The 23,651-nt window shown below is 38.9% G+C and overlaps 1 protein-coding gene across 6 annotated transcripts in view; it reads left to right on the top strand.

Moving 5' to 3' along the window:
• Nucleotides 1-23,651, top strand: part of SULF1 (sulfatase 1) — a 160,869-nt gene extending 137,218 nt beyond the window's left edge. For 3 of the 6 annotated variants that reach the window (XM_037505609.2, XM_037505591.2, XM_037505601.2), the window contains 10 exons: nt 1,352-1,601; nt 2,635-2,731; nt 3,153-3,247; nt 4,450-4,515; nt 5,789-5,961; nt 8,531-8,673; nt 8,768-8,891; nt 10,672-10,705; nt 11,913-11,978; nt 21,306-21,374. In XM_037505609.2, the coding sequence (XP_037361506.1) occupies nt 1,352-1,601; nt 2,635-2,731; nt 3,153-3,247; nt 4,450-4,515; nt 5,789-5,961; nt 8,531-8,673; nt 8,768-8,891; nt 10,672-10,705; nt 11,913-11,978; nt 21,306-21,336 (1,079 nt within the window). In that variant the 3' untranslated portion in view covers nt 21,337-21,374. Of the gene's footprint in view, nt 1-1,351; nt 1,602-2,634; nt 2,732-3,152; nt 3,248-4,449; nt 4,516-5,788; nt 5,962-8,530; nt 8,674-8,767; nt 8,892-10,671; nt 10,706-11,912; nt 11,979-13,411; nt 13,431-21,305 lie in introns of those variants that run through there. The other 3 variants (XM_054692198.1, XM_037505616.2, XM_054692200.1) reach the window with 3 other exon arrangements.

Here is a 23,651-nt window from a genome sequence, read left to right as displayed (position 1 = left end):
GATTTTTCAAAGTGGGGCATGAACTTAGGAAATGTGGGTCACTTTTTCAAAACGTGTGGAGTCATAGATTTGAGAGCAGGAGTTTCTTCTTTTCCATGATGACAGCGCTCCCACCAGCTGTCAGAGAGGCCTCTCCTCATCTGGATGATTCTCATTCAGCTGCCTATGTGCTCCCCTTCCTGTTTACCAAGCAGGCTGGAGGAGAGGGACTAAAAATATGCACAGACCGTGGGGCATCTGATAAGCAGGAGCCAATGTTTGCATGTTATAGCTCTTATCTAGCAAACTTTGGCCTTAGCAGTGGTCTAAAGTGACCAGATAATATGCTGGCCTCCCCACCTTTATCCTTCATCTGCCAGATAATAAAGTCAACTGGACAATGAAAGCACTTGCAAATTTAAATTTTTCTTAGGGCAATCCTCTATTATTTGTGAAAATAGAAGTGTCTGGAGCATTTACCTTTTTGAAAATATCAGCCCAACGTCATAGGAAGACTTTAGAATTTGTTATAGTCCCAGCTACCACAGTCATATAAACTTGCAAAATTTACAAAACATTCAAATCTTCGGTGGGCCTCCCCTGGTGGCGCAGGCTGTTGAGAGCCGTGCTGTAAAGCTGTCTGAAGCCTCTGCAGCGCCATTTCAATCCCAGCCACCAGCAAGGGTCCCACATGGCGCCCGCTGCTCCCCTCAGCAGTGTGTTTCATCACTCTGCCTGCTCTGTTCCCCACTCTGTCTCTGGTGGATCCTCTCACCCTCCCTCACATCTGGCCTGTACCCCGGCTCTTGTATAAATAAATAAATAAATCTTTAAAAAAAAAAAAAATTCAAATCTTTGGTGTTCTCATCCATAAAATAGGAATAACACCAAATCCATGAGTCTATTTTAACAATATGAAAAAAATAATATAAGGATTTATTATAATATCCATTTTTCAAGATTGTGTGTGAGATAAGTGCAAGATCAATTCCTAGCAAAAATTCAATAAATGCTTATCACTCACTGGACTTAGAGTTTTTTCCAAAAGAACTACCTAGTTCATGTTGGAAACTCAGTGTAAAAATTCTCAACTTTCTGTAAGTTAAAAGGATCTTGGAGGTCACCCAGACTCCCCATATCACTTGAGGGATCATATGAGAAACCTGGCATTCGTCACACTGGTTGATGTGCCATCATAAAGCCAGAGAAGCGAGTTCCAGGGGGCTGACAACAGCACCATTATGCCCCTCAATAATGCACTACTTTCCCCTTGGCCCTTCCAAAAATGCTTGTCAAGTCAGTGGTTGTTTTCCTTTCTCCTAAATTGTGTCCCTACATTTGTATTAATTAATGCCGCTTCCCTTATTTCTAGAGTACAAGCCCAGATTTGTCCATACTCGGCAGACACGTTCCTTGTCAGTCGAATTTGAAGGTGAAATATATGACATAAACCTTGAAGAGGAAGAATTGCAAGTGTTGCAGCCCAGAAACATTGCCAAGCGTCATGATGAAGGCCACAAGGCACCAGGTCGCCAGGCGGCCGGCGGAGGCAATGAAGACTCAGTCCTGGCAGACAGCGGCAACACCGTGGCCCTGCCCACCACTGTGCGAGTGACTCACAAGTAGGAAGGCTTTCGATGTTCATGATGTTCCCCCCAAATAGCATCATTCTGCTCCTTTAAAAAAACGTATTATCACTCAGCAATACACTGACCCAGTACTGGCTCACACAACAACTGGGGGTTTAAAGAAGCAACAAGGAGTCCAAAATACAGATTTGGACATGTGTTTTGGGTTCAGTTTCATATTAAGATTGATCAGCCTGGAATTTAGTCAGAGTGATTCTGCCACATCTTGACTTAGCCATCGTGGAGTCCTGCCCTTAAGCAGTTACCTTAGTGGAAGTCTAGAAAACAGATGGAACCATAACCAAGACTGGTAGAGGCTCCCAAGCTGTATATGGCTCAGAGCAGGTACAGTCACAGGCTGAAATGAAACACAGCCCGAAAGTTAACTGTGGCTTGAGAAGTTTCTAGAGAGATGGTATAGGCTATCAGGAAGCATAAGATTCAGAAACACTTAACCTGTCCAGATCCCAAAAGCACAGAGGACCTTGGAATCATGGAGACAGGGAAAAGATGATCCTGCAGTTTTTAATGGACACCTTGATGCTTCATTTCCTTCCACAACCTCCTTAATCTCTTGATAGAGAAACTTTTTCTTTCTGAATTTATTAGCAAGATCTTTGTTTTCTCTTTCATTTCATTAATTTGAGGAGTTGGGGCACCATGAATCCAACAAGATTTTATCTGTGAGACTAGTCTTTGGATATCTGTGAAAAACTCAATTTTTCCTACAATATTTATACTTTCAAAACCAGATTTTTCTGGAAGTATCTTTTCATGGAGATTTGAATATTGAATGGGCCCTTGAAGACTGATCTTAGGGGTGTTCTCTGACACCATTCTTTGCCTATGCCAGTAGTCAGAAGACATTTCCACTAAGTCTATGACTCAACTTCAAATTACTGTTTGTATCCAGATTAAGACTTTATTGAGAGAATGATTTTGTTTCTTTGCTATTTCTAATGTTTTTTTTTAAGTATTAGATTGCAGAACTCTTTCAAATGGCTTTGTTGTCTGTTTATTTTTACAGGTGCTTCATTCTTCCAAATGATACAATCCACTGTGAGAGAGAACTCTATCAATCAGCCAGAGCATGGAAGGACCACAAAGCATACATAGATAAAGAGGTTAGCCATGGCTTTGTTTCCAAGGTAGATTCCAGATGCAAAGACAGCTCCCCAGCCCTGACCTGACCATGGGACATGCTGCATGTATACTTCATCTTTTTTGTAATTATATGAAAAGGAGAATAACTGGTTATCTATCTTTCTCCAGTGACAGAGTGCTGACATAAACAAAATCAAATGAGAAAAGAATATTCATGACCTTTTAAAGTCTTTGTGAGATAATTATTCAATTATAAAAGAGACATCTATTAATGTTTCTCTGTAACATAGCGGTTGGCATACAAAAGGTAGACATATCCTGTGACCAGGTTGTTTCTAAATTAGTTATCATCTCGAATGAATATAATTATGAAACTCAGGAAAAGAAGGTGAAAAGAAAATCCTGATCTTCAAATGAATTGTTCAAATGTGTGTTTTCCAGATTGAAGCTCTGCAAGATAAAATTAAGAATTTAAGAGAAGTGAGAGGACATCTGAAGAGAAGAAAGCCTGAGGAATGTGGCTGTAGTAAGCAGAGGTGAGCATCTCCTACTGTCTCCTTGGCAAACTCATTTTTACAGTGATAAGCACTTGACTTGCTTCTCCTTTAACCAGTAGACAGTTTAATTAATTGAACGCATTATCGTAAATTATGAAGACCTAAACTGTTTAGGTCAAACTACACATATCATGAGCCTAAGTAGAAAAGTGAAAAAGTTTAGGCACATATTAAAAAAACTAGCAACAACAAATGTTGGCGAGGTTGTGGAGAAAAAGGAACTCTTTTACACTGTTGGTGGGAGTGCAAACTGGTCCAACCACTATGGAGAGCTGTGTGGAGATTTCTGGACCTAATAAACATAGAGCTTCCATATGATCCAGCAATTCCACTCCTAGGTATTTACCCAAAGGACACAGAAACATCAATTCCAAAGAACACCTGCACCCCTATGTTTATAGCAGCACTATTTACAATAGCTAAGCTTTGGAAACAGCCCAAATGCCCAAAAATAGATGACTGGATCAAGAAGATGTGGTACATATATACCATGGAATATTACTCAGCATTCAAAAAAGATAAACACATGCAATTTGCAGCAACATGGATGGCGCTGGAAGGGATCATGCTCAGCGAAATAAGCCAAAAAGAAAAAGAAAAATACCGGATGGTCTCACTCATAGCAGGAATCTAGAAAACTTAAATAAGGGACCAGGAAAATGAATAACTATAAGAAAGTGAAAATCAAAATCAACAAAAAACTATGAACCAGAGACACTTTTTGGGGGGTGGGGGCCGGGAGGGGAGGGATTGGAGTCAGAATGGGGCATTTGCAATTGTATGGGGGAATATAAAAATAAAATTTATTATTAAAAAAATAAATAAATAAAATAAAATAAAATATATTCTTTAAAAAAAAAAATAGTGCCATTAGGCTAAGATAGAGCCTCAAGCCACAGTCCTCCTTTAGAATGTTTAGTTTCTGAGTCTTCTGCTTTACTTTCTTTTTATAAAATGAACTGTTTGATCAAATGCATGATTATGAAGATTCACTTTATTTAATTTTAATGGCAGTGATATTTGGATACCCCCATCAGGTATCGCCACCAGGGTGCTTGCACCTCCAATAGCCCATTATGCTTCCTTCCCTCTTTGTCCTCACCCTTCCCTTTCCTCTCCCCCTCTGGATGCTTCCATTCATTTCTGTTGACAACTCACTTTTTAAATCTTCTTGACTGCAGTTATTACAACAAAGAGAAAGGTGTAAAAAAGCAAGAGAAATTAAAGAGCCATCTTCACCCATTCAAGTAAGTAATTCTGTTTTCCACATTTGCTTGGAGTCAGGACTGTCCACTGGCCACATCAGAAAAGCTGCAGGGACTGCTGTGTTCCAAGTGGTGCTGCTTGGAAAAAGTAGATTCAACTAGGGCATATTGAGCAAGACAAAACCTGCCAAGAGACCCTGGAATCCTTTGAGGGGTTGCCATGCAGAGTCCTATTCTAATTCTGCATGAGCTATCTGTTGATGTATGGAACATAGCTAGATTTTACTCCATGTACTGCTTTCTATAGACTTCTCTGATTAGGCCCATGTGTTCTACAGAGGGGCATGCAACCATATTGGATGATTACTTAAAGTGAAAAGAAATATAGATTTTTTTAAAAAATAGTAGAAAACTTTTCATGGAAAGGGAATTTAGTATTTGAGCTTCAATAAAATGTGAGTCCTTTATAGAAAAAAACTAGAAATTTAAAAAAAAAAAGTCTTTCCAAGCCTATTGCTTAGGAAATTTCAAAGAATTTTAGTAACCTGATCCAAGTCAGGTAATCCAACTGGCTTTGACTTTGACTGAAAGTTACTAAACCACAAGGAAGTGGTTTAGTTTTAGCCATTTATCCAAAAGGTGTGGCTGCCAGGACCTGTGGATTCACATTGACATTTACTTCTATTGGTTTTTGTTTGTAAATAAGAAAGAAAAAAGTGATCCTATAAAAGCTAGTGAAATTCTAAGAGGGTTGTCACTTAATGACTTCCTCTTTACTGCTGTGGATTACCCTTTGAGGCCCTCTCTGAAAAATAAACGTCATCTATTGTTGTGTACCTGTTATCATGTGTCCAAACATTTGTGTGTGAGTCATAATAATCCTATTTTTAATTGAGAAAGGATTTTCTTTTTTAAAAAAAAGATTTATTTATTTATACAAGAACTAGGGTACAGTCCAGAAGTGTGGGAGGGTGAGAGGATTCACCAGAGTCAGAGAGTGGAGCAGAACAGGCAGACGGACCAAAGGCACTGCTGAGGGGAGCAGCGGGCGAGACAGAAGAGGTCTGCCGCACCATGTGGGTACCTCCCTGGCCGGTCGGGACTCAAACTCCCACTGCAGAGGCTGCAGACAGCTTCATAATGCTGCACTCAACCCGCTGCACCACCCGGGAGGCCCAGAAAGGATTTTCTGATCATTGAAAATACAAGTGTTGGTTTATCATGATGCACACCTGAAAAAAATGTAATATTATGACACAATGTAACTTCAATGAAAAGGATTAATTTTTTTTTTAAATCCCTTCTGTTGGAACAGGGAAGCTGCTCAAGAGGTAGACAGTAAACTGCAACTTTTCAAGGAGAACCGCAGGAGGAAGAAGGAGAGAAAGGAGAAGAAACGCCAGCGGAAGGGAGAGGAGTGCAGCCTCCCTGGCCTCACCTGCTTCACACACGACAACAACCATTGGCAGACAGCCCCCTTCTGGAACTGTGAGTCGCTCCTTCTGCCAAGCCTAGAGCATGTGACCCACACTACATTTGCTTAGACTAGGAATTCAGCAGAATAATACAAGGATTGAGGAAGATTCCAAAAAGATGACTCCTACTATTTTCTGTATTAGCAGTTAGAAAAATTTGGCCAAAAATTTACTTTTTCTCTTAGAAATGTTTTTGGTATTCTGTTTGAAAATACCATGTTCTCCAGGATAATGTTATTTCACACAATACGTAAACCCTGACAAACTTCCCACTCACACTACTACTCTATCACTAAATAAATGAAAAAGTTGCCCCACTTACAGTCTGATTTTCTTTCTTGCCTCCATTTCTTTTGCCTCTTATTTCTATCTTTGTCTTCTATATCTCCTGCTGTTATTTCTCCTATATGAAAGATGACTCAGAAAGATGTGGCTGCTCAATAGATGTTCATTGTTGGTGTGTTGAATAAATCAGAACTTTTATTTTTTTAATACTGCCAATCAACTAAGTAGTCATTTTTGTGAAATTACACTTTTAAATTCCCCACACCCCTGCTGAGATTTGTCAATTATTCTTTCAATGCAATCAGAAGATATTGTATTTATATCTTTTATCAAGAGATTTCAAAATGCATTTAAATTGTTTTTTGGAACATATCTACACAGATTAGGATCTATGGTTTTTATGTGTATAAATGTGAGCAAACTCTCACATATAAATAAAATAAATTTTAGCTAGCATTTAGAGCATTTTCCTTTTTTTTAAAAGATTTATTTATTTATTTAGGCATACAAGAACTGGGGTAGAGGCCAGGGGTGTGGGGGTTAGAGGATTCACCAGAGACAGTTGGGAGCAGAACAGGCAGATGTACTGCAATACACTGCTGAGGGGAGCAGCAGGTGAGAAGGAGGGGTCTGCTGTGCCATGTGGGTAGCTCCCTAACTGACCAGGGATCAAGCGCTGCAGAGGCTGCAGATAGCTTCACAATGCTGTGCTTAACCCCTTGTGCCACCATGGAGGCCCCATTTAGAGCACTTTCAATGAAAAATCATAAAATAATGAAACCATGCAATCACCTATTTTTTAAGATTTTTAAGATGATTTCTTTCAAAAATCATCTATGGGGGAAAGAGAGATGAATAGGTAGAAGACAAAGGATCTTTAATGCAGTGAAAATACCCTATGTGACTCTGTAATGGTGGGTAGAAGTCATTATACATTAATCAAAACCTATAGAATGTACAATTCCAAGAGTAAACTCTAGTGTCAGCTATGGAGTTTGGGTAATGATGGGTCAAGTTAGGTTCATCAACTCTAACAGTGGGGGTGGGGGGAGAGGCGGCTATACACCTGTGGAGACAGGGGATCTATGAGAATTCCCTGTATTTCATGCTCAAATTTTGCTGTAAACCTAAAACTGCTCTAAAAATAAGTCTATTAAACAATTTCTTAAATAAGAATTTATCAACATTGTTTGACATAAGGGAACAGATTCAATGTGTTAATGTTGAGTAGGACTGTAGCATGGAGTGGTTGCTGGTAAACCCGCTGGCCTGACATCCGTGTTGCCATTTGTCAGCTGTGTTGCCTGGGAAATTACTTAAACTCTCTATGCCTCAGTTTGTTGATCTGTAAAATGGGAATAATAATAACAATACTTTCTGTCTGTAAGGTCATTTTAAGGATTAAATAGGTTAATACAGCAAAGAACATAATGTACAATGAGTGCTGTAAGTGTACCTGTCCCTGTAGTTTTAAAAGTATTTGCCAAATAACACATTTCTGAAATTCACTTATCATTATAGAAGTCAGCAAATTTGGAATTTAGCCTTTTTGTAAAAGAAGTGTGGGAGATTTGTTTTTTATTTATTATTTACTTGTTTGTTTTTTAATTTGACCTTTCTTTTGATACACTCTGTGCACATTAACCAATGAACTTCTATTTTGTCAATGACCATGACAAAAGATATTCATGGTCACAACCCAACTCATGTTAAAGTATTGGAGAGAGTATATGGCGAACACAAATGGCATAGTCCTGAAAGCCATAGAGCTGGGCTCCAGCCTTCTCCAGACTTTACCACACTGGGGAATCTGTCTTTCCTTGTGCCATTAGTGATGTATGACCCTCTAATATAAAGAATAAGGCAAGGCACAAAGTCCATCTCTTTATCAAATAACCATATTTTCTCCTTCCTTAACAAAGTCAAAAATAACCATTAATAGACATTCTAATATATTCTTTCGCACTCTCTAGTCAATCATCCTGTTCTGCAGACCACTGGCTCACATGGTTACAAGCAGGCAAACTAATGTGCCTGAAATTTCACTTGAGCCTTCAATCTATAATCAGAATCATAGATGGCTATGTTTTTTTCCACTTTCACCTAGTTTCAGAGCAAATTTGTATCAGAAGAGGAGAAAACATAGTTATTTTTAACATCTAACTACATACACAATATTTGCAGGGAAGAAAATGGAAATGGAAAATGTCTAAAGATGAGGAAATACTGAAATGTCTAGCCTACTTACATGTTTCTCATTCTTTTTGTTTCTATGTTTTGTTTTGTTTTTATAACAGTGGGATCTTTCTGTGCTTGTACGAGTTCTAATAATAACACCTACTGGTGTTTACGTACAGTTAATGAGACACATAATTTTCTGTTCTGCGAATTTGCCACTGGTTTTTTGGAATATTTTGATATGAATACAGATCCTTATCAGGTGAGTCAATATGTTTTCATTTTTATGAAGGGTATTGAATATAGAATAACCAGAGCATGAGCTTCAATGTATTGTTCTGGCTTTTCGTCTACAGCTTACAAATACAGTGCATACAGTAGAACGGGGCATTTTGAATCAGTTACATGTACAACTGATGGAGCTCAGAAGTTGTCAAGGGTATAAGCAGTGCAACCCAAGACCTAAGGGCCTTGAATCTGGTAAGGAAGAAAAAAAAAAATTTTTCTTATATTACCTGGAAAATTCTTCCTGTTGTCAAGCTTTCTCCCTTTGAAACATATATATGCATAGAAAGTCTGAAATGCTTATAGGGGAAACTTTCCAAACATAATTTGTTCTCTAACTTTAACTCTGGGTGCATTCATGAAAATTTTAGGGGCTTGGCAATTGTTTCATTCCAATATCGTCCCCAGGTCTGTCCTTTTAGCAATGCTTGATTTCTCATAGAAGCATCCATTGAAAGATGGGATGTAAGCTTTGGGGATTTATTTGTTATTGCTGTCAACAGCCATAAGATACACTCTAGGTAAACCAGGATATCCTTTTTTTTTATAATACAATTTGGACAGAAACACACAATGCCTTATTTGTGCTTATCACAGTTTGGAGCTCTCCCAGTTGGATTCCTGCCCACGACACAGTGAATTAGATTTCTTTTGCCAGAATTTCCCATCTGAAACTAGAGATATTTGAGCAATTCACTATATTGGGATATAAAAGTATAAGAAGAGGGCCTACATGAAGTAAGCCAGACGTTCCCTACCTAGTCTGCACTTTCTGCTTTGGCTCATGGGGATGCAGTTCCTTGTCAGGATCTGTCCTAACTCTTTCCTTGCTAGCGAGAATACTTATTTTCTTATAATTCCTATAGAAATGTAAATACCAGCTGTCCATGGAAGAAGAAAGAACTGTCATTGGCAAGAGCTTTGGCACTGCATGCCAACACCAAAAGGGTGAAGAGCTGGACTCACGGGAAGTGGGAAGCAGTTTGCAGGAGCATTTTATGGTGCAGCTGAGTTTTCCCAGTGTCCTTCACAGCCTGTGTCTCTGTGGGTCCCTTGCAAAGCCAGCATCACCAGCAATAGAATAGGTGGCTTCCTGGGTCACAGAACTAGACACGGGGTGGGGGCCTCCCAAAGCGATCACCATCACCACCTGTCATTTCCACCATGGTAGGGTCCTGAAGCCTTTCAGTTTATAAGAGTTTCATAAGAAACTCTCAGCTATCAGTCAACACTTCTCAGTTAACACTCCGTGGAATTCACTGCCAGCCAGACAAGTTCAGGCTTGACTTGGAAAATAGGTCTTTTGGTCACTGACCTCCCTCAGCTCAAATCTTTTCAAATATCCTGCTTATCTGTTCATCTTTTCCTTGAATCTTACCCCCTCCCCCACAAAAAAGACATCCCACTGAGTCCTAGAAACTAAACCAACTATAAGAGTCACTAGAAATATTACACCCAGATATTTCTCCCCCAAAGAACATTGCTCTCTTATTGGTGACAACATAAGTACTCTCCCTAGTGAGGCCTGATAGTCTGTGATGATGAGAGGACCCACCAGGTGGAAACAGTTATTGCTGCTACACTTCAGTAGTCCTGCCCACCTTCTAGACCCTTCATAAGAGAGATGATTGTCAGTTTATTTTTTCAGGTGTTTTGTCTAAAAATAACCAAAACTTCACTTTTACTCAGATGTACATGGACTTCTGAAAGTACCGTTTTAAATGGACTCCTGCTTTCACATCATCACCTATTTTTCATGTACTCTTACTGCGTTTGCTCTTAAACATTTATTTTTAGTTTTCAATCCTCATTTTGAACCTGTCTAATAGAAAAACACTGCTGGACTTCAGCTCTGTGTGTAATTAACACAACATCTTTCTTTCTAGGATTTAGACGTTGTACGTGGACAACTACATAGTGAATGGTTTTGTGTGTTCTAAAGCTAACAAATTACTCTTGTATTTCTCTATATCAGGAAATAAAGATGGAGGAAGCTATGACCTACACAGGTATTCACACTTTTTTATTCTCCTCGGCAGTTTCTTTCCTCATAATTGCATGGCCAGCCATTTCAACTAATTTCTGTTTCTTACCATGTGCATGCGTGTTCTAACAGCATTCTTCACCATATTGTGTCTTGGTTGCAGGTCTGTCATTCTGTGTTTAAATCAGCTCACAAGGCACCTCTCTGAGCATTTACTCACTTCCATGCCTGTTGCTTGTTGGATGATTGTTTTTAAGCATGGAATGATGTGGGGGAGGGGGAGCAGAGGGAAATTTGGGAGACTCTAGGGAGAAGTCAGGGGAATTTTCTCTGGGGTGCTTACATATTGATTTGGTGGCGAAACCATGAAAACTAGTTAAAGGTTTTTATAGATTATAACATCAAAGGCACAAAGAGAGGGGTGAGAATTTTAAGAGCATTCTAAACTGAGGTTGTGGGAAATGGAAGGAGCTTCTTTGTTAATAGTCCTTAATTAACTCGGTGGTGAGAAGCAGCAATGATATGATTCAGGAGCTCCGTAGGGTGATAGTGCTTGAAGACAAGGTGCTAGGGGTTTGGACTCTCAGAAAGATCTCAACACAGCATGGAAACAATAGTGCCTGACAAACAAAAGCTCCATAAATAGGTTCAGCCCATCCATTTATTCCTCTCCAATCTCCATCAGTCCAGTTTCCCTCCCCATGCTCTGGGAGAACTGGATGTCTGGTGGCTACGACAACCCTTGATAATTTTCTACTCCAAACACAGACCTCAGGTAGAGCTGTCAGAAACAAGCCTGTGGGACTAGAGAGGACTGATCTTATCACCTCTACTGTGGGGGATCTGAGCCATGGATGTGTCAACATCCTAATTAATGAATCCACTTGGGAGAAAACTTCCATCAAAGGAACATGCACATAGTACCACCCATATTGATATTATCTCAGAGAAGCAAAAAAATATCACCACCCAGGGTACTCTATCCTCCCCATGTTACTCCTCTTGCCTCCTGAGCTCTGGTCTCCACATCCTCATCTCAAAGGGCTGCTCCCATGTCTGACAAGAAGCTAAATGGCAGAAGGAAAGGTGGTAGGGGAGATGGAAACAAACGAATAAAGGAAGCTGAACTTTAGCAAATACTTGATAACCATTTATAGCTCTTCTTTTTCTTTTGTCTCTTGTCTTCACCTTTCCTTTCACTGCTCCCATCTCGACCCCTCGTCACCCCCTAGCTCACGCAAAACAGAGCAGAAGAACCCATTCCTAAGCTGGTCTCACCAGGGCTATGGGCTGACGAGGTAATATCCCATCCTCCAGAACTGTTTGCCTGCTTCCCATGAGTCACATTAAGACATTTCCAAAGTGTGACATTTTAAATGGAACTAACACTAAATATTGACTTTATAGTTATTTTATGATGCACTCCATTTTATAGCTAAGGGAGTCTCTATTTGGCCTGCTTTCATTACTGTCATGAAAGAGGTAAAAGGATATTAACAGGTCATTTAGGACACAGCCTGGTCAGAACTGAGTCAGTTATTCTCCATCAAGTCTTACCTGGATAATTTTGAAATGAACGATGCTTAGCTGCATTCCAGTCATAGTTAAATGACAAAAAGACAGGGATTGCCCCTTCCTTGATCCCTGTCAACCACCACTTAGTGGGGCCAATTCAATCATTTCTGGGTTGTTTTGAAACCCCGTTGGTGTTTTCCGTTTTTGCTCGACTTTCCCTCCTGGTGGCACGGTTATTGAAAGCGTGTGTGCAGGATGACACAGTGTGATCTGCTGCTTTTTATTCTTCTAATTTCCTTACCAAAGTACAAATCTAAGGATATATGATAACTCAAAATGACTGACCTTTTCAGATTCCCCCTTTTTTTAATTGAGGAAACATTGGTTTACAGTGCTGTTTATGATGTAGAGGATTAGAATCACCTCCTTCAGGTGCTATTACCACACCATACCTTGCAACTTCTGTTAACAGCCACATGGAAGCAGGAAGCCATGTGTCACACCAGGGGACACAGTGGTCACCAAAAGTGTTTGGTGTGGACATACCTGCTTTTGTATCCTGCTAGGTTGAAAGGGTACAGGTATAGCACAAGCCATCATGAATAGAATTGCTAGAAAAAGCTTTGGTGTTTGCCAATATTCAGCTCTCGAGTGATGCCACTTTCTAAAGGATATCAGACACCTTGATTCTTTAAGATTTTGATTTTTTTTAGAAAACAAATTAAATGTATTTTAATCATAAAATTGATTACAGAGGACTTTGAGAAAAAATGTTAATCAAAACTGAAGAATTGAAAATTTAAATATTTTAGGAAATTTATCTTGTAAATTTTGACTAAGAGTTTTTAAACTGCCTCTGTTTTATGGATTTTTCAAAAATTATTCCTTAAACTTAATCAGAAGTCTTGAAAAAGCAAGTCATTCCCCTATTCAACTTTGTTTTGCTTCTGGTTTTTTGCTGTGGTCTGTGCACAAGGCACAGGCAGCTGAAATGCCCTGCTTACTCACTTGGGTCAATTTCCAGTCAATTTCCAGTGAGGACAAGCTCAGTGCAAGTACCCAGCTAAGACTGCGACCTTTATGATCAGAGCTCATCTTTGGCTTGAGTTGAAAGCAATAATTTTAGTGTTGTGAAATAAAGTAGGGTCCACAGGTGGAGGAGGTGTTTATTTTTCCGGTTTTTCCTATTGCACATGGAAACTGATGCTGCTGCCAGCTGATGTCCAAGAAGAGCTCCTGCGGCTGCGGGAGGCAGTCCAGTGCTGTGGAGGCTGCTTCATGACCCTGCTGGTCCGCTCCCGGCAGGCCAACAGAACACACCAGGCTCCCCTTTCAGCAAACACGCTTCTGTCTACACTGCTTTTGCTTGGTTTGACTGTCTCCCTTGTAACGACAGCTTGTGCCTCGCGTTGCCTGTGGATGTGAGGACATGGCTGTGTGTCAGAGCTGTGCCGTCCTGTAGCCTTGCTGGTGAGAGACTGAGAACAGAATCTGGCACGTAGCAAGTCCCAATAAGAGATGCAGAACTTTTACATGAAGGAAACCATATGTGAAAGAGAATAGTGACAATATAATGGCAAAGAACTTACTATATTTTGTAAGAAATACACTAAGAGAGCTTCATCAACACCTCCACCACCATCTTCAACCTCATCCTTTGACAACATACTCCATCCACATGTCCATCCACAATCCTACTCTATATTGTTCTTTTTTTAAAAAAGATTTATTTATTTATGTATACAAGAGCTGGGGAACAGGCAGAGGTGCGGGGGGGGGGGGGGGGGTGAGAGGATTCACCAGAGACTGAGTGGGGAACAGAATAGGCAGACTGATTAAAATACACTGCTGAGGGGAGCAGCAGGCAAGTCAGGAGAGGTCTGCTGCACCATGTGGGTTGCTCCCTGGCTGGCCGGTATCAAACTCTTGCTGCAGAGGCTGAGAATTGCTTCATAGTGCTGTGCTTTACCCCTTGTGCCACCGGAGGCCCAACTCTATATTTTCTAATGAAGATTCCTCTGGTTCTCCTTTCTCTGTCATACCTCAGGACTCCATTTTGTCTTTATGCTGCTGCCTGACTGGTGCTGTTGAGTTTTTCTGTTGAGTGTGGGATGGGTCAAGGCCAGGGTTTGTGGTTAAGGAGGGGTGGACATGATTTTGGCCTCCTAAAGCAGGAGGGGACTAAAGGTCAGGATTGCCAGGGTGTGGGCCAAAGACAGCAGCACTGTGCGTTGTGCGGGGAGGACCCTGTGGAAGTGCCACATGAGGGCAGGTGGGTTCTGAAACCCAGCGGCAACACGGCCAGACAAGCCTTGTAGACTGGTGGGGATGAGCTTTTCTTCACACAACTGCGACCACCCTAGTCAGGATCAGGGTGATCTAAGTTCCAAAAAAATATTCATAAATTCATCTTACTTTTCCAGTAGTGGTTCTACACTAGGTGCCTTTTTTCTTGTGCCAGGAAGAGGGAAGGAAAGTGTTGCATCTTCCCCCAACTGAAGCATGAAATTTACCTTTTATTGACTTCAATATATGGGGGAGGGGGGACCGAGGGGCCAGCAGCTCTCCTACCCTGTGACTGTGCAGGTGCTTCTCTTCACCAGACTGCTGCCTGTGTCTATGTAGGCCTCTCTTGGAGCAAACCTGTCCCTTTCAAGGACAGCTCTTTCTGCCCATTTGTATCTGTGCAAGTGTCCTTTAGTCTTCTCTCCCTTTTTGTAATAAACCCACCTTTTGGATATAGCTAAAAAAATGTATGTATATATGTACAAAAACCTGTGTGTGCATATATATGTATACATTCATATTTACACATACATATATGTGTATATAAGAAAAAATCCTCTTTTCCTGGTCAACAAATGAAAAAAAGAAAATACTTTGCATGACCACCTCTATGCAAGGTGCTGCCTTCAAGGAGAGTATAGTCACGTATAATCACAGAGCAAAGTGCATTGACAGGGGAAGCCTGGTGTTACACAGCCGTGTGAGGGTCCCCAACCCAAGTCCAAGGAGGCAAAGGAAACTTCCTGAGCAATTGGCAGTCATGCTAAAGGCAACATTTGAATGTTGAATGTCGACACTGGAAAGTGAAAGAAGAGAGTGTAAACAGCCTATTTTATGAAGAGTATTGAATGTGGGAGGACTGTATAACGCATCGCGTCTTTCAAACAGACATGTTTTTGACTGCGAAGAGTGGTGCTAAAAACAAAATTATATAAATTTTGATACATGTATTTACTAATATTGAAATGTCAGTAGTTTTATAAGATAGTTATATTTTAAAACTATAAACTTAAATTCAAAAAAATTCTGTATAAATGCTAACTGAATAGGATCCCAGTACAACAGACATAAACGAGGACCATTAGGGTACCCGATTTGGTTGTCCTCATTTTATGATATCAGAGGATTTGGTCTTTATCCTTAAAGCAATAGGGAGATGTTCAAGAAATGTTAAACTTGGAAAAATAAAATAAGAGGATTCGCGTTGGTCAGACAAGAGGAAATAAATAGTTATGAGTTTTTTTGGGTCAGAGTGAGGTCATGTTCTAGTTCCCACTTTCCAATTTGACAACTGTTTGCTACAGGAAGATAAATCTTCCTATGTGCCAGCATCTCTTAAGTGCTTTGCATATATTAACTCAATACTCACAATAACCTTATGAGGTCAGTACTATTGTCATCAATTTTATAGGAAGATTAACTTAGCAAACACCACCTTAGTCAAGTAATCAAAAGAATTTGTAATTTTTGCCTGAATTATGCTGCTGCTGCTGATAGCTACAACATAGTGATTTTTTTCAACTCTGTCATTCCTGCTATATATCTTAAGTGATTTTTCTACCATAGTGAAGAAATACCCCTTCTCTCCTATGTATTTATATCAATATGAACTCATAGAGCCTCATTTTATTCTGTGGATATACTTTTGCTGGTACGATTGATTCTGATGATCAGTTTGTTCCAGATTTTGCCAATGGTGTCCCTTCAGGTGGTTTCTGTGTCCTTTTGGCAAGTTCCCACCATCTTTTGAGCACTTCACTGCTTTTGGCAATATGTTCCAGGTTCATTTGCATTTTTATAGTCCCATATTTGAAATCTTCCATTTCTCCAAGGAGCTCCCATTCCTTTTTAAGTGGAGACTGTCACTTGAACACCAATACCTGGGTTTGAGGTGTGTAAAGTTGCTATGGAGGCCTCTTTGTATCTAGATCCTTTCGATGGATAGAGCTAAAATATATATCTATGTAGAGATGTCTATTCCTATTCTTACTCTATTCCTAGAGTTATGTGTGGATCTAGCTATCTAGATATACTTAGAAACTTATGTTTACACTGATACCTCTAATTCAATCCCATGAGATTCATGCTACTGTTCCTAATTTCTATATTATAACTTCCTTCTGAAACAGTGAAAAATGTAGTTTCATGCCCTCAATGGATGAACTTATTTGTTTTATGTTAAATCATGCTACTACTAGAACAAATGTATTTTTCAGTTCTTTCTGTTTTTAGAACAAGAGAAAATAGTACTGTGTTCAAATTTACTTAGGCTAGTTCTGTGTCCTCTTTACTGTGGTTGTGTTATTAATTTGAAACAGTAAGTTTTGTTTATTTCTATTTGCATTCCATTTTAGGTTTTTTCTCACTCATCATTATTAATTTGATTTGATGTTTCAGCATGTGATGCATTAGCATAGTTCCAAAAGTCCAAACTATAGAAAACCCATACAGAGAAATATTTCTCCTTCCCACAATCTCTTCCAGTCATGTTCTGTGGAGAGCCGACCTCGTTAGTTTTGGCTTTACCTTCCTGTGTTTCTTCTTGCAATAACAAACCAATGACATAGATTTCATTTATCTTGATTTTTTCTTTTAAAAAAAGGTAGTATGTTATATATACTCTATTATCCTTGGTTTCTTTTTCATTTAAAGATATTATTTTCACTTTAAACTCTTATCTTTTCTGGTTCATAGAGCTTTTCCCTTATTTTTTCACCACTTCATAACACTGTGGATGCACCATCATTTAATCATCTGTTCTTTTAAATATGGGCATTTCATTTATTCTCATTTTTGCAATATAAATGGGGCTGCAATAAATAGCCTTGTGCATATATATTTTATTTTGCTGAGATTGTCTTCAGAGAATACCTAGTGGTGGGATTACTGAGTCAACAGGTAAACATATATTTGGATGTTTAAAATATTGCCAAATTCCCTACTTGGGAATCCCATTTTGTATTCCCACCATCAAGGAGTGTTTTTGACAGTTGTCAAGCTTTTAAATTTTTTCCAATTGAATGAGAAAGAAAGGGTATCTCAGCCTGGCTTTCGTTTGATTTGCTTTTGTTATGAATACGGTTGAACATGTTTTTGAAAAGTTAAAGGCCGTTTTTTGTAGCTTATCTGGTAATATCTTCTATTTTTCTATCTCTTTTTTTAAAGAATTGTCAGGAAGAAATTGACATCTTTATAATTCTGCATCTTCCAAAAACAAAGGATGTTTTTGCATTTGGTCAATTAAACTTCTGAGTCTTTGAAGAGCTTTTTATTTTTTATTAGTGTTGCCTATTTCTTGTACAGTTTATTCACAAGTAGTTTATCTTCTGTGTTACTACTGTAAATAAGGTTTTTCTCCATCATTAAAACTACTACCAGACTATTATTTATGTATTTGAGAGCTGTTGGTTTCTGTGTAGTAACTTTATATCTTAACTTTTTTATTCTATGAATTAATTTTGTCTTTGATTCCCTTAGCTTTCCCAGGCATACTGTAATACATTTGTGCATTGAGGTAGCATCACTTCTTTTCCAAACTGTTTGTCTCTAATTGATTTCTCTCCTCTAACTGAAGCCTCTAATACTTCCGGTACAATAATACATTATTCCTGATCTTAGTGAAAATGCTTTTAAGATTTCACCCTTAGGGGACAGGCAGACTCTAGGACTAAGTTATACATTTCATGTTAAGGAAACATTGATTTTTATTGTTTTATTGTTTTTATCACTGAAGAGTGTTGAATTTGTCAAAATCCTTATTCAGCATCTATGAAATGGCTCAGCTAATTTTCATCTTTAGTGCGACCAATATATTAATTTATGTGCTAAAATGAACTAACCTTTAATTCCTGGAATAAATTTTATTAGATCATCACATTATTTTCTTTAATATTGAGCTCTCTTTACTAATATTTCATTAAGGATTTTTGTATCACATTAATAAATGACATCAGTTAGTAATTTTCTTTTTGTTTATACTTGCATTATCTTGTATTCATTTCCTATTGCTGCTATAACATTACCACACTGCCCTAAAAAAACATAATGGGTCTTACTGGTCTAAAATTGAGGTGTCAAAAGTTCTGAGTTCCTTCTGGAGACATTAGGGGAGAATCAATCCATTGCCTTGCCTTTCCCAGCTTTCAAGGCTGCCTGAACTCCTCTTTCATGGACTGCCTCCATTTTATTTTATTTTATTTTATTTTATTTTATTTTATTTTATTTTTTAAAGATTTATTTATTTATGCACACAAGTGCTGGGGTACTGGCCAGAGGTGGGGGGGGGGGCGGTGAGAGGATTCACCAGAGACAGAGTGGGGAGCAGAACAGGCAGACTGACTGAAATACACTGCTGAGGGGAGCAGCGGGCAAGACAGGAGAGGTCTGCTGCACCATGTGGGTAGCTCCCTGGCTGGGGATCAAACTCCATTTTAAAGCTATGGAGAGGGGCCTCCCTGATCGCTTAAGGAGTTAAGACACAGCACTGTGAAGCTATCCACAGCTACTGCAGCACAAGTTCAATCCTTGGCCAAGGAGGTGACCCATTCGGCACAGCAGACCTCTCCTGACTTGCTGCTCCCCTCAGCAGTGTATTTCAGTCAATCTGCCTGTTCTGTTCCCCACTCTGTCTCCTGTGGATCTTCTCATCCCCCAAACCTCTGGCCTGTACCCTAGTTCTTGTATGCATCAATAAATAAATCTTTTTAAAAAATATAAAGCTATGGAGAAATGTAACATCTTCAACTCTTATCTCTCCCCACCTCCTTCTCCCACTCCTCTTCTCCCTCCTGTGCTTCCAGGGATGACATTCTCTCTGACTCTCCTGCTTCCTTTTCCCTAAAAAAGACCCTTCTGATTATATTGGCTCCACCTGGATTCTTCAGGATTATCTCCCCGTGTCAGCCTCCATAATTTAAATCCCATCTATAAATATAAACTCTCCTTGGTTCATCTTAATTTTTGATTTAAAATGGTTTTCACATACCTCACATGCTTGATTGAGGAAATTTAACCTTTTGGATTATTATTATTGATTGACTATTAATTCATTGATTGAGAATTTTTAATTCATTTGGATTTTTTTTTCAGTTAGAGGCATTTTCATAATATACATTTTCATTATAATTTATTTTCTTTTATAATAATTTTGAATACATTTAGGTTGCTTTTATTAATTTCCAGAATCTGAAGCATTTACAAGATTCCTAGTTTAAGTAGACCCTTTTATGTCCATGTCACCAAGAATCCTTTTTATTTATTTATTTTTTATTACTTAGGGGTGGCAGTGGTTTGTGTGTCCAATTTTTTGTTTCTTTTTCTTACAGGACCTGAAATTTCCTCCCTTAGGCTTCCTTTTTCCTTTATCACCCAAATTACAAAGGATGTTTTCCCTTTCCTTTGTGTATCTTTTTCTCACCAAAGCAATGTCTTTCAAAGACTCATTTCATGCACACTTCTTTTTTTTTAAAGATGTATTTATTTATACATACAAGAGGTGGGGTACAGGCCAGAGATGCGGGGGGTAAGAGGATTCACCAGAGACAGAATGGGGAACAGAACAGGCAGATGGACTGAAATACACTGCTGAGAGGAGCAGTGGGCAAGACAGGAGAGGTCTGCTGCACCATGTGGGTGACTCTCTGGCCGGCCGGGCATCGAACTTTTTTAAAGATTTATTTATTGGTTGCAGATTGCTTCATAGTGCTATGCTTAACCTCTTGTGCCACCAGGGAGGCCCTCATGCATACTTCTAAGTCTCTTCTTCTTTGTCAGATTGCAATTATAGTACCTTATACATCGGTGGACACTCTGGTGATTGTTTCCAGTCAATTCTTGGCTCCATTTTCTCTTCCTTCTCTTTTCCATACTGGACTGTGTCCTAAGCATGGTATCCAGCTCTGCTGGGGTTCAATACTAACCTTTTTTTCACTTACAGATGATTTAAAGATCATAGATTTTTCTGTCTTCCAGTTATACTGAGGGTGTCAATTTTTTGTAGTTTTATTTGTTCTTTCTGCTAAGTTGTATTGCGCTGTGGGCAGTTAATCGCATTAACCTAGGCTATTTCTTTCTAAATGGTTCCTGGGCTCCACTAGACAAAAGATACTGTTTTCTGCAGGACTATAATCATTTTGGTGAGGTAGGAAGAGCTGATAGAGAAAGCACTGGTACCATTTTTACATGCTGTGAAAACCACTCAAAGTTTAATTTATCTAGGACATGGACTTTTAGGGCAAATGAAAATCAAAGAAAAATATTCAAGCATTTGATTTGAAGAGTTTAATTGCCTTCAAATTTGGTTTTATACTAATGACAGGAAGTATAAAATAAAAATACCTTACTAAACATTGCCTATTATATTAAGATAAGTTTAAATCTATCATTCAGACAACAACCCTCTAAGTAGTAAAGCTTTTATTACACAACAAGTCCCACATTTGACAGATGGGGACCAAAATGCACAGAGACCCACTCACATGATTGCAGAGATGACAAGGGTAGAGCCAGGAGGAAAAACCAAGTCCCCTGACTGATAGTACAGCGCATTGCCAGCACCAACTGTGCCCACAGAGAGTTTTCATTTATTTGATCCTCTTTCCAATTTTTTGTTAATCAGGTTTTTGGGTTTGTTTGGGTTTTTTTTTTTTTTTTTTTTTTTTTTTTGAAACTAAAGGCCAACTCTTGATAACAAATTAGTGAGGGAAATGCCCTTTATTGCTATTTTTAAAATTGACTCACTCTCTTAAAAGCAATGTCAGTTGCCTGTCAGAGGAGGTGAAATGTTTTCTGCAACTGATTTTCCACCTTCATCTCTCTTTTCACAGAGGACAGTTATGGGATGGATGGGAAGGTTAAACTGCCCAGTCTTACTGCAGACATCAACTGGCAAGGCCTGGAGGATTTATACAGTGTAAATGAAAGCATCTATGTGGACAGACAAAACTATAGACTTAGTCTGGGTGACTGGACTAATTACTTGAAGGATGTAGATAGAGTATTTGCACTGCTGAACAGTCACCAGGAGCAAAATCAAACAAATAAGCCCAAAACTGTTCAGAGGGATGGGTTCCTGGCTGGATCTGCTGAGCTCTCTGCACCAGTAGAGATGGCTTCCGCTGAGTCGGATGAAGACCCGCGGCAAAGGGTTGGGGAAGCGCCTCACTTGACCTTGCCAGCTGACCTGCGAACCCTGCATTTGAACCGACCAACATTCAGTCTAGAGAGTAAACTTGAATGGAATAACGACATTCCAGAAGTTAGTCATTTGAATTCTGAACACTGGAGAAATCATAAAACTGAAAAGTGGATGGATCATGAAGACAGAAATCACTTTGAAACCGATTTCAGTGGCAATGGCATGAATGAGCTGGCGCTCCAGGCCAGCCTCAGGCTGTGGCCTGATAGGCTGCAGAAAGAACTTCCCCAGGATGGTGGTCCAGGAAAAGATGTTTTCCAAGATCAGCTGTATCTTCCTGTGCATTCTGATGTTGATACTATGATCAGCATGTCCACCATGAAGCAGCCTATTCACTCCAGCAGCATGGAGAGGACACTGAGCAAGGTGGAAACAAACCACAAAAGGGGTAACTTGCAGCATCTAGAAGGCAGTGCCTCCTTTCCACTTTCCTCTGATTAGATGAAATCATTACCCTACCATGACACAGTATTTTTGAAACTTTTTATTAGTAAACTCATAAAGGTAATCATACAACTCACATTCCAAGCTACCCGAGGGCTACATGTACAGTGAACCAGTGCACGTGCAAGCCGTCTGCCCCAGGACTCTGTCAAGAAAGGGTGATTTGTGTTATTTGTCTGTCTGTTTGTTTGGGGATACTATAACAGTATTATCTTTTGAAAGTTGTAGGGACACTGCAAAACAATGTTATCCAACGAAGATGGCTAAAATTGTGCCTTTCTGAGATTCTAAGACTCCACATCTTCGGTGCATCTTTCAACGCACTTTCCCTGGCCTGCATAAGGTGGTTTTGATTCCTTTTTAGTCACCGGAATTCTTCAGTGCCATCATTTCTAGTTCAATGAGTTTGCACTTTGAGATCAGAATGCCACATCTATCTGATTAGTCTTATGTGCTTTACAGCCTTGTCACAAACCCCAAGATGACACACAGTATGGGTCACTTGTTGTTAACATACATACGCTTTTGCCAGGAAATATTGCATGCGTTTTACCTTGACTTGCTAAAATTGATTAGCAGAAAGGCATGGCCACTGATGTTGGCAATATAAATAAATAAATAAATAAAATAAAAACAAAGATTGCCTGCTCTCTCTGTGCCTGGCCTCAAAGTGATCATCTTATGCTTCAGAGTGCTGAATTTTTGCTATTTTCTTAACAGGCTGAAAGGACTGAAGATTTTTAATCCTTGTTTTGCTTTCTTGACCTGGCTAATAAGCTTAAGTGTTGAGAAAATATGTTCAGTTTTGAAGTTATATAAGGATTTTTCAAGAAATAAACTCTTGAATGTTTCATAATTTAAACACCCCATATGCATTGTATTATTTTTAAGGCCTTCACCAAGTTCTAATTTTTTAAAGGCATAAATTAAAACTGCTTTTAAAAGTCTATGTTCTTGACAATATTCTTGTTGTGTATTAGATTTTTAAGTAGCAGCAAAAGGTATTTTTTAAAGTCATAATTTAAAACTGCTTTTAAAAGTCTATGTTCTTGACAATATTCTTGTGTATTAGATTTTTAAGTACCCGCAAAAGGATTACCTCATTTAGAGTTATCATACCCTAGTCAACATCGCAAGGAGTTTTTTTCCTAGCTTAACAGTGATTTTCTTCTATGTTTAGAGGATTCAAATGCATAGGTAAATTATGGTTTCTTTAAGTGTTTAAGATAAACCTTTTAAAAGGAAATTTAATATGCTATAGTTGAATCTTTGATAGCTTTTAAGTCTTTATCATAGACTCTGTACATATGTTAAAATTAACTAGCTCTTTATCAGATGTGTGTGTCACCAGCTGAATGACAGAAGAAACATATTTATGGTCATGAATGATGTACTTTGTATAAAGGTCTCAAGTTATTAGAAAGCATACTGTGTTTTTTTAATCTTGTGTAATATTCTGTGATACTTTTATAGAACAATTCTGGCTTCATGAAAGTCTAGAAGCAATATTTCTTGAAATAAAAGGTCTTTA

Source organism: Talpa occidentalis, unplaced genomic scaffold (assembly GCF_014898055.3).
Source record: "Talpa occidentalis isolate TD23 unplaced genomic scaffold, MPIMG_talOcc4v2.1, whole genome shotgun sequence".
In the NCBI taxonomy this organism is placed as follows: Eukaryota; Metazoa; Chordata; class Mammalia; order Eulipotyphla; family Talpidae; genus Talpa; species Talpa occidentalis.
The sequence above is the reverse complement of the archived record's forward strand: the minus strand, read 5'-3'. Positions and strand labels throughout refer to the sequence as shown.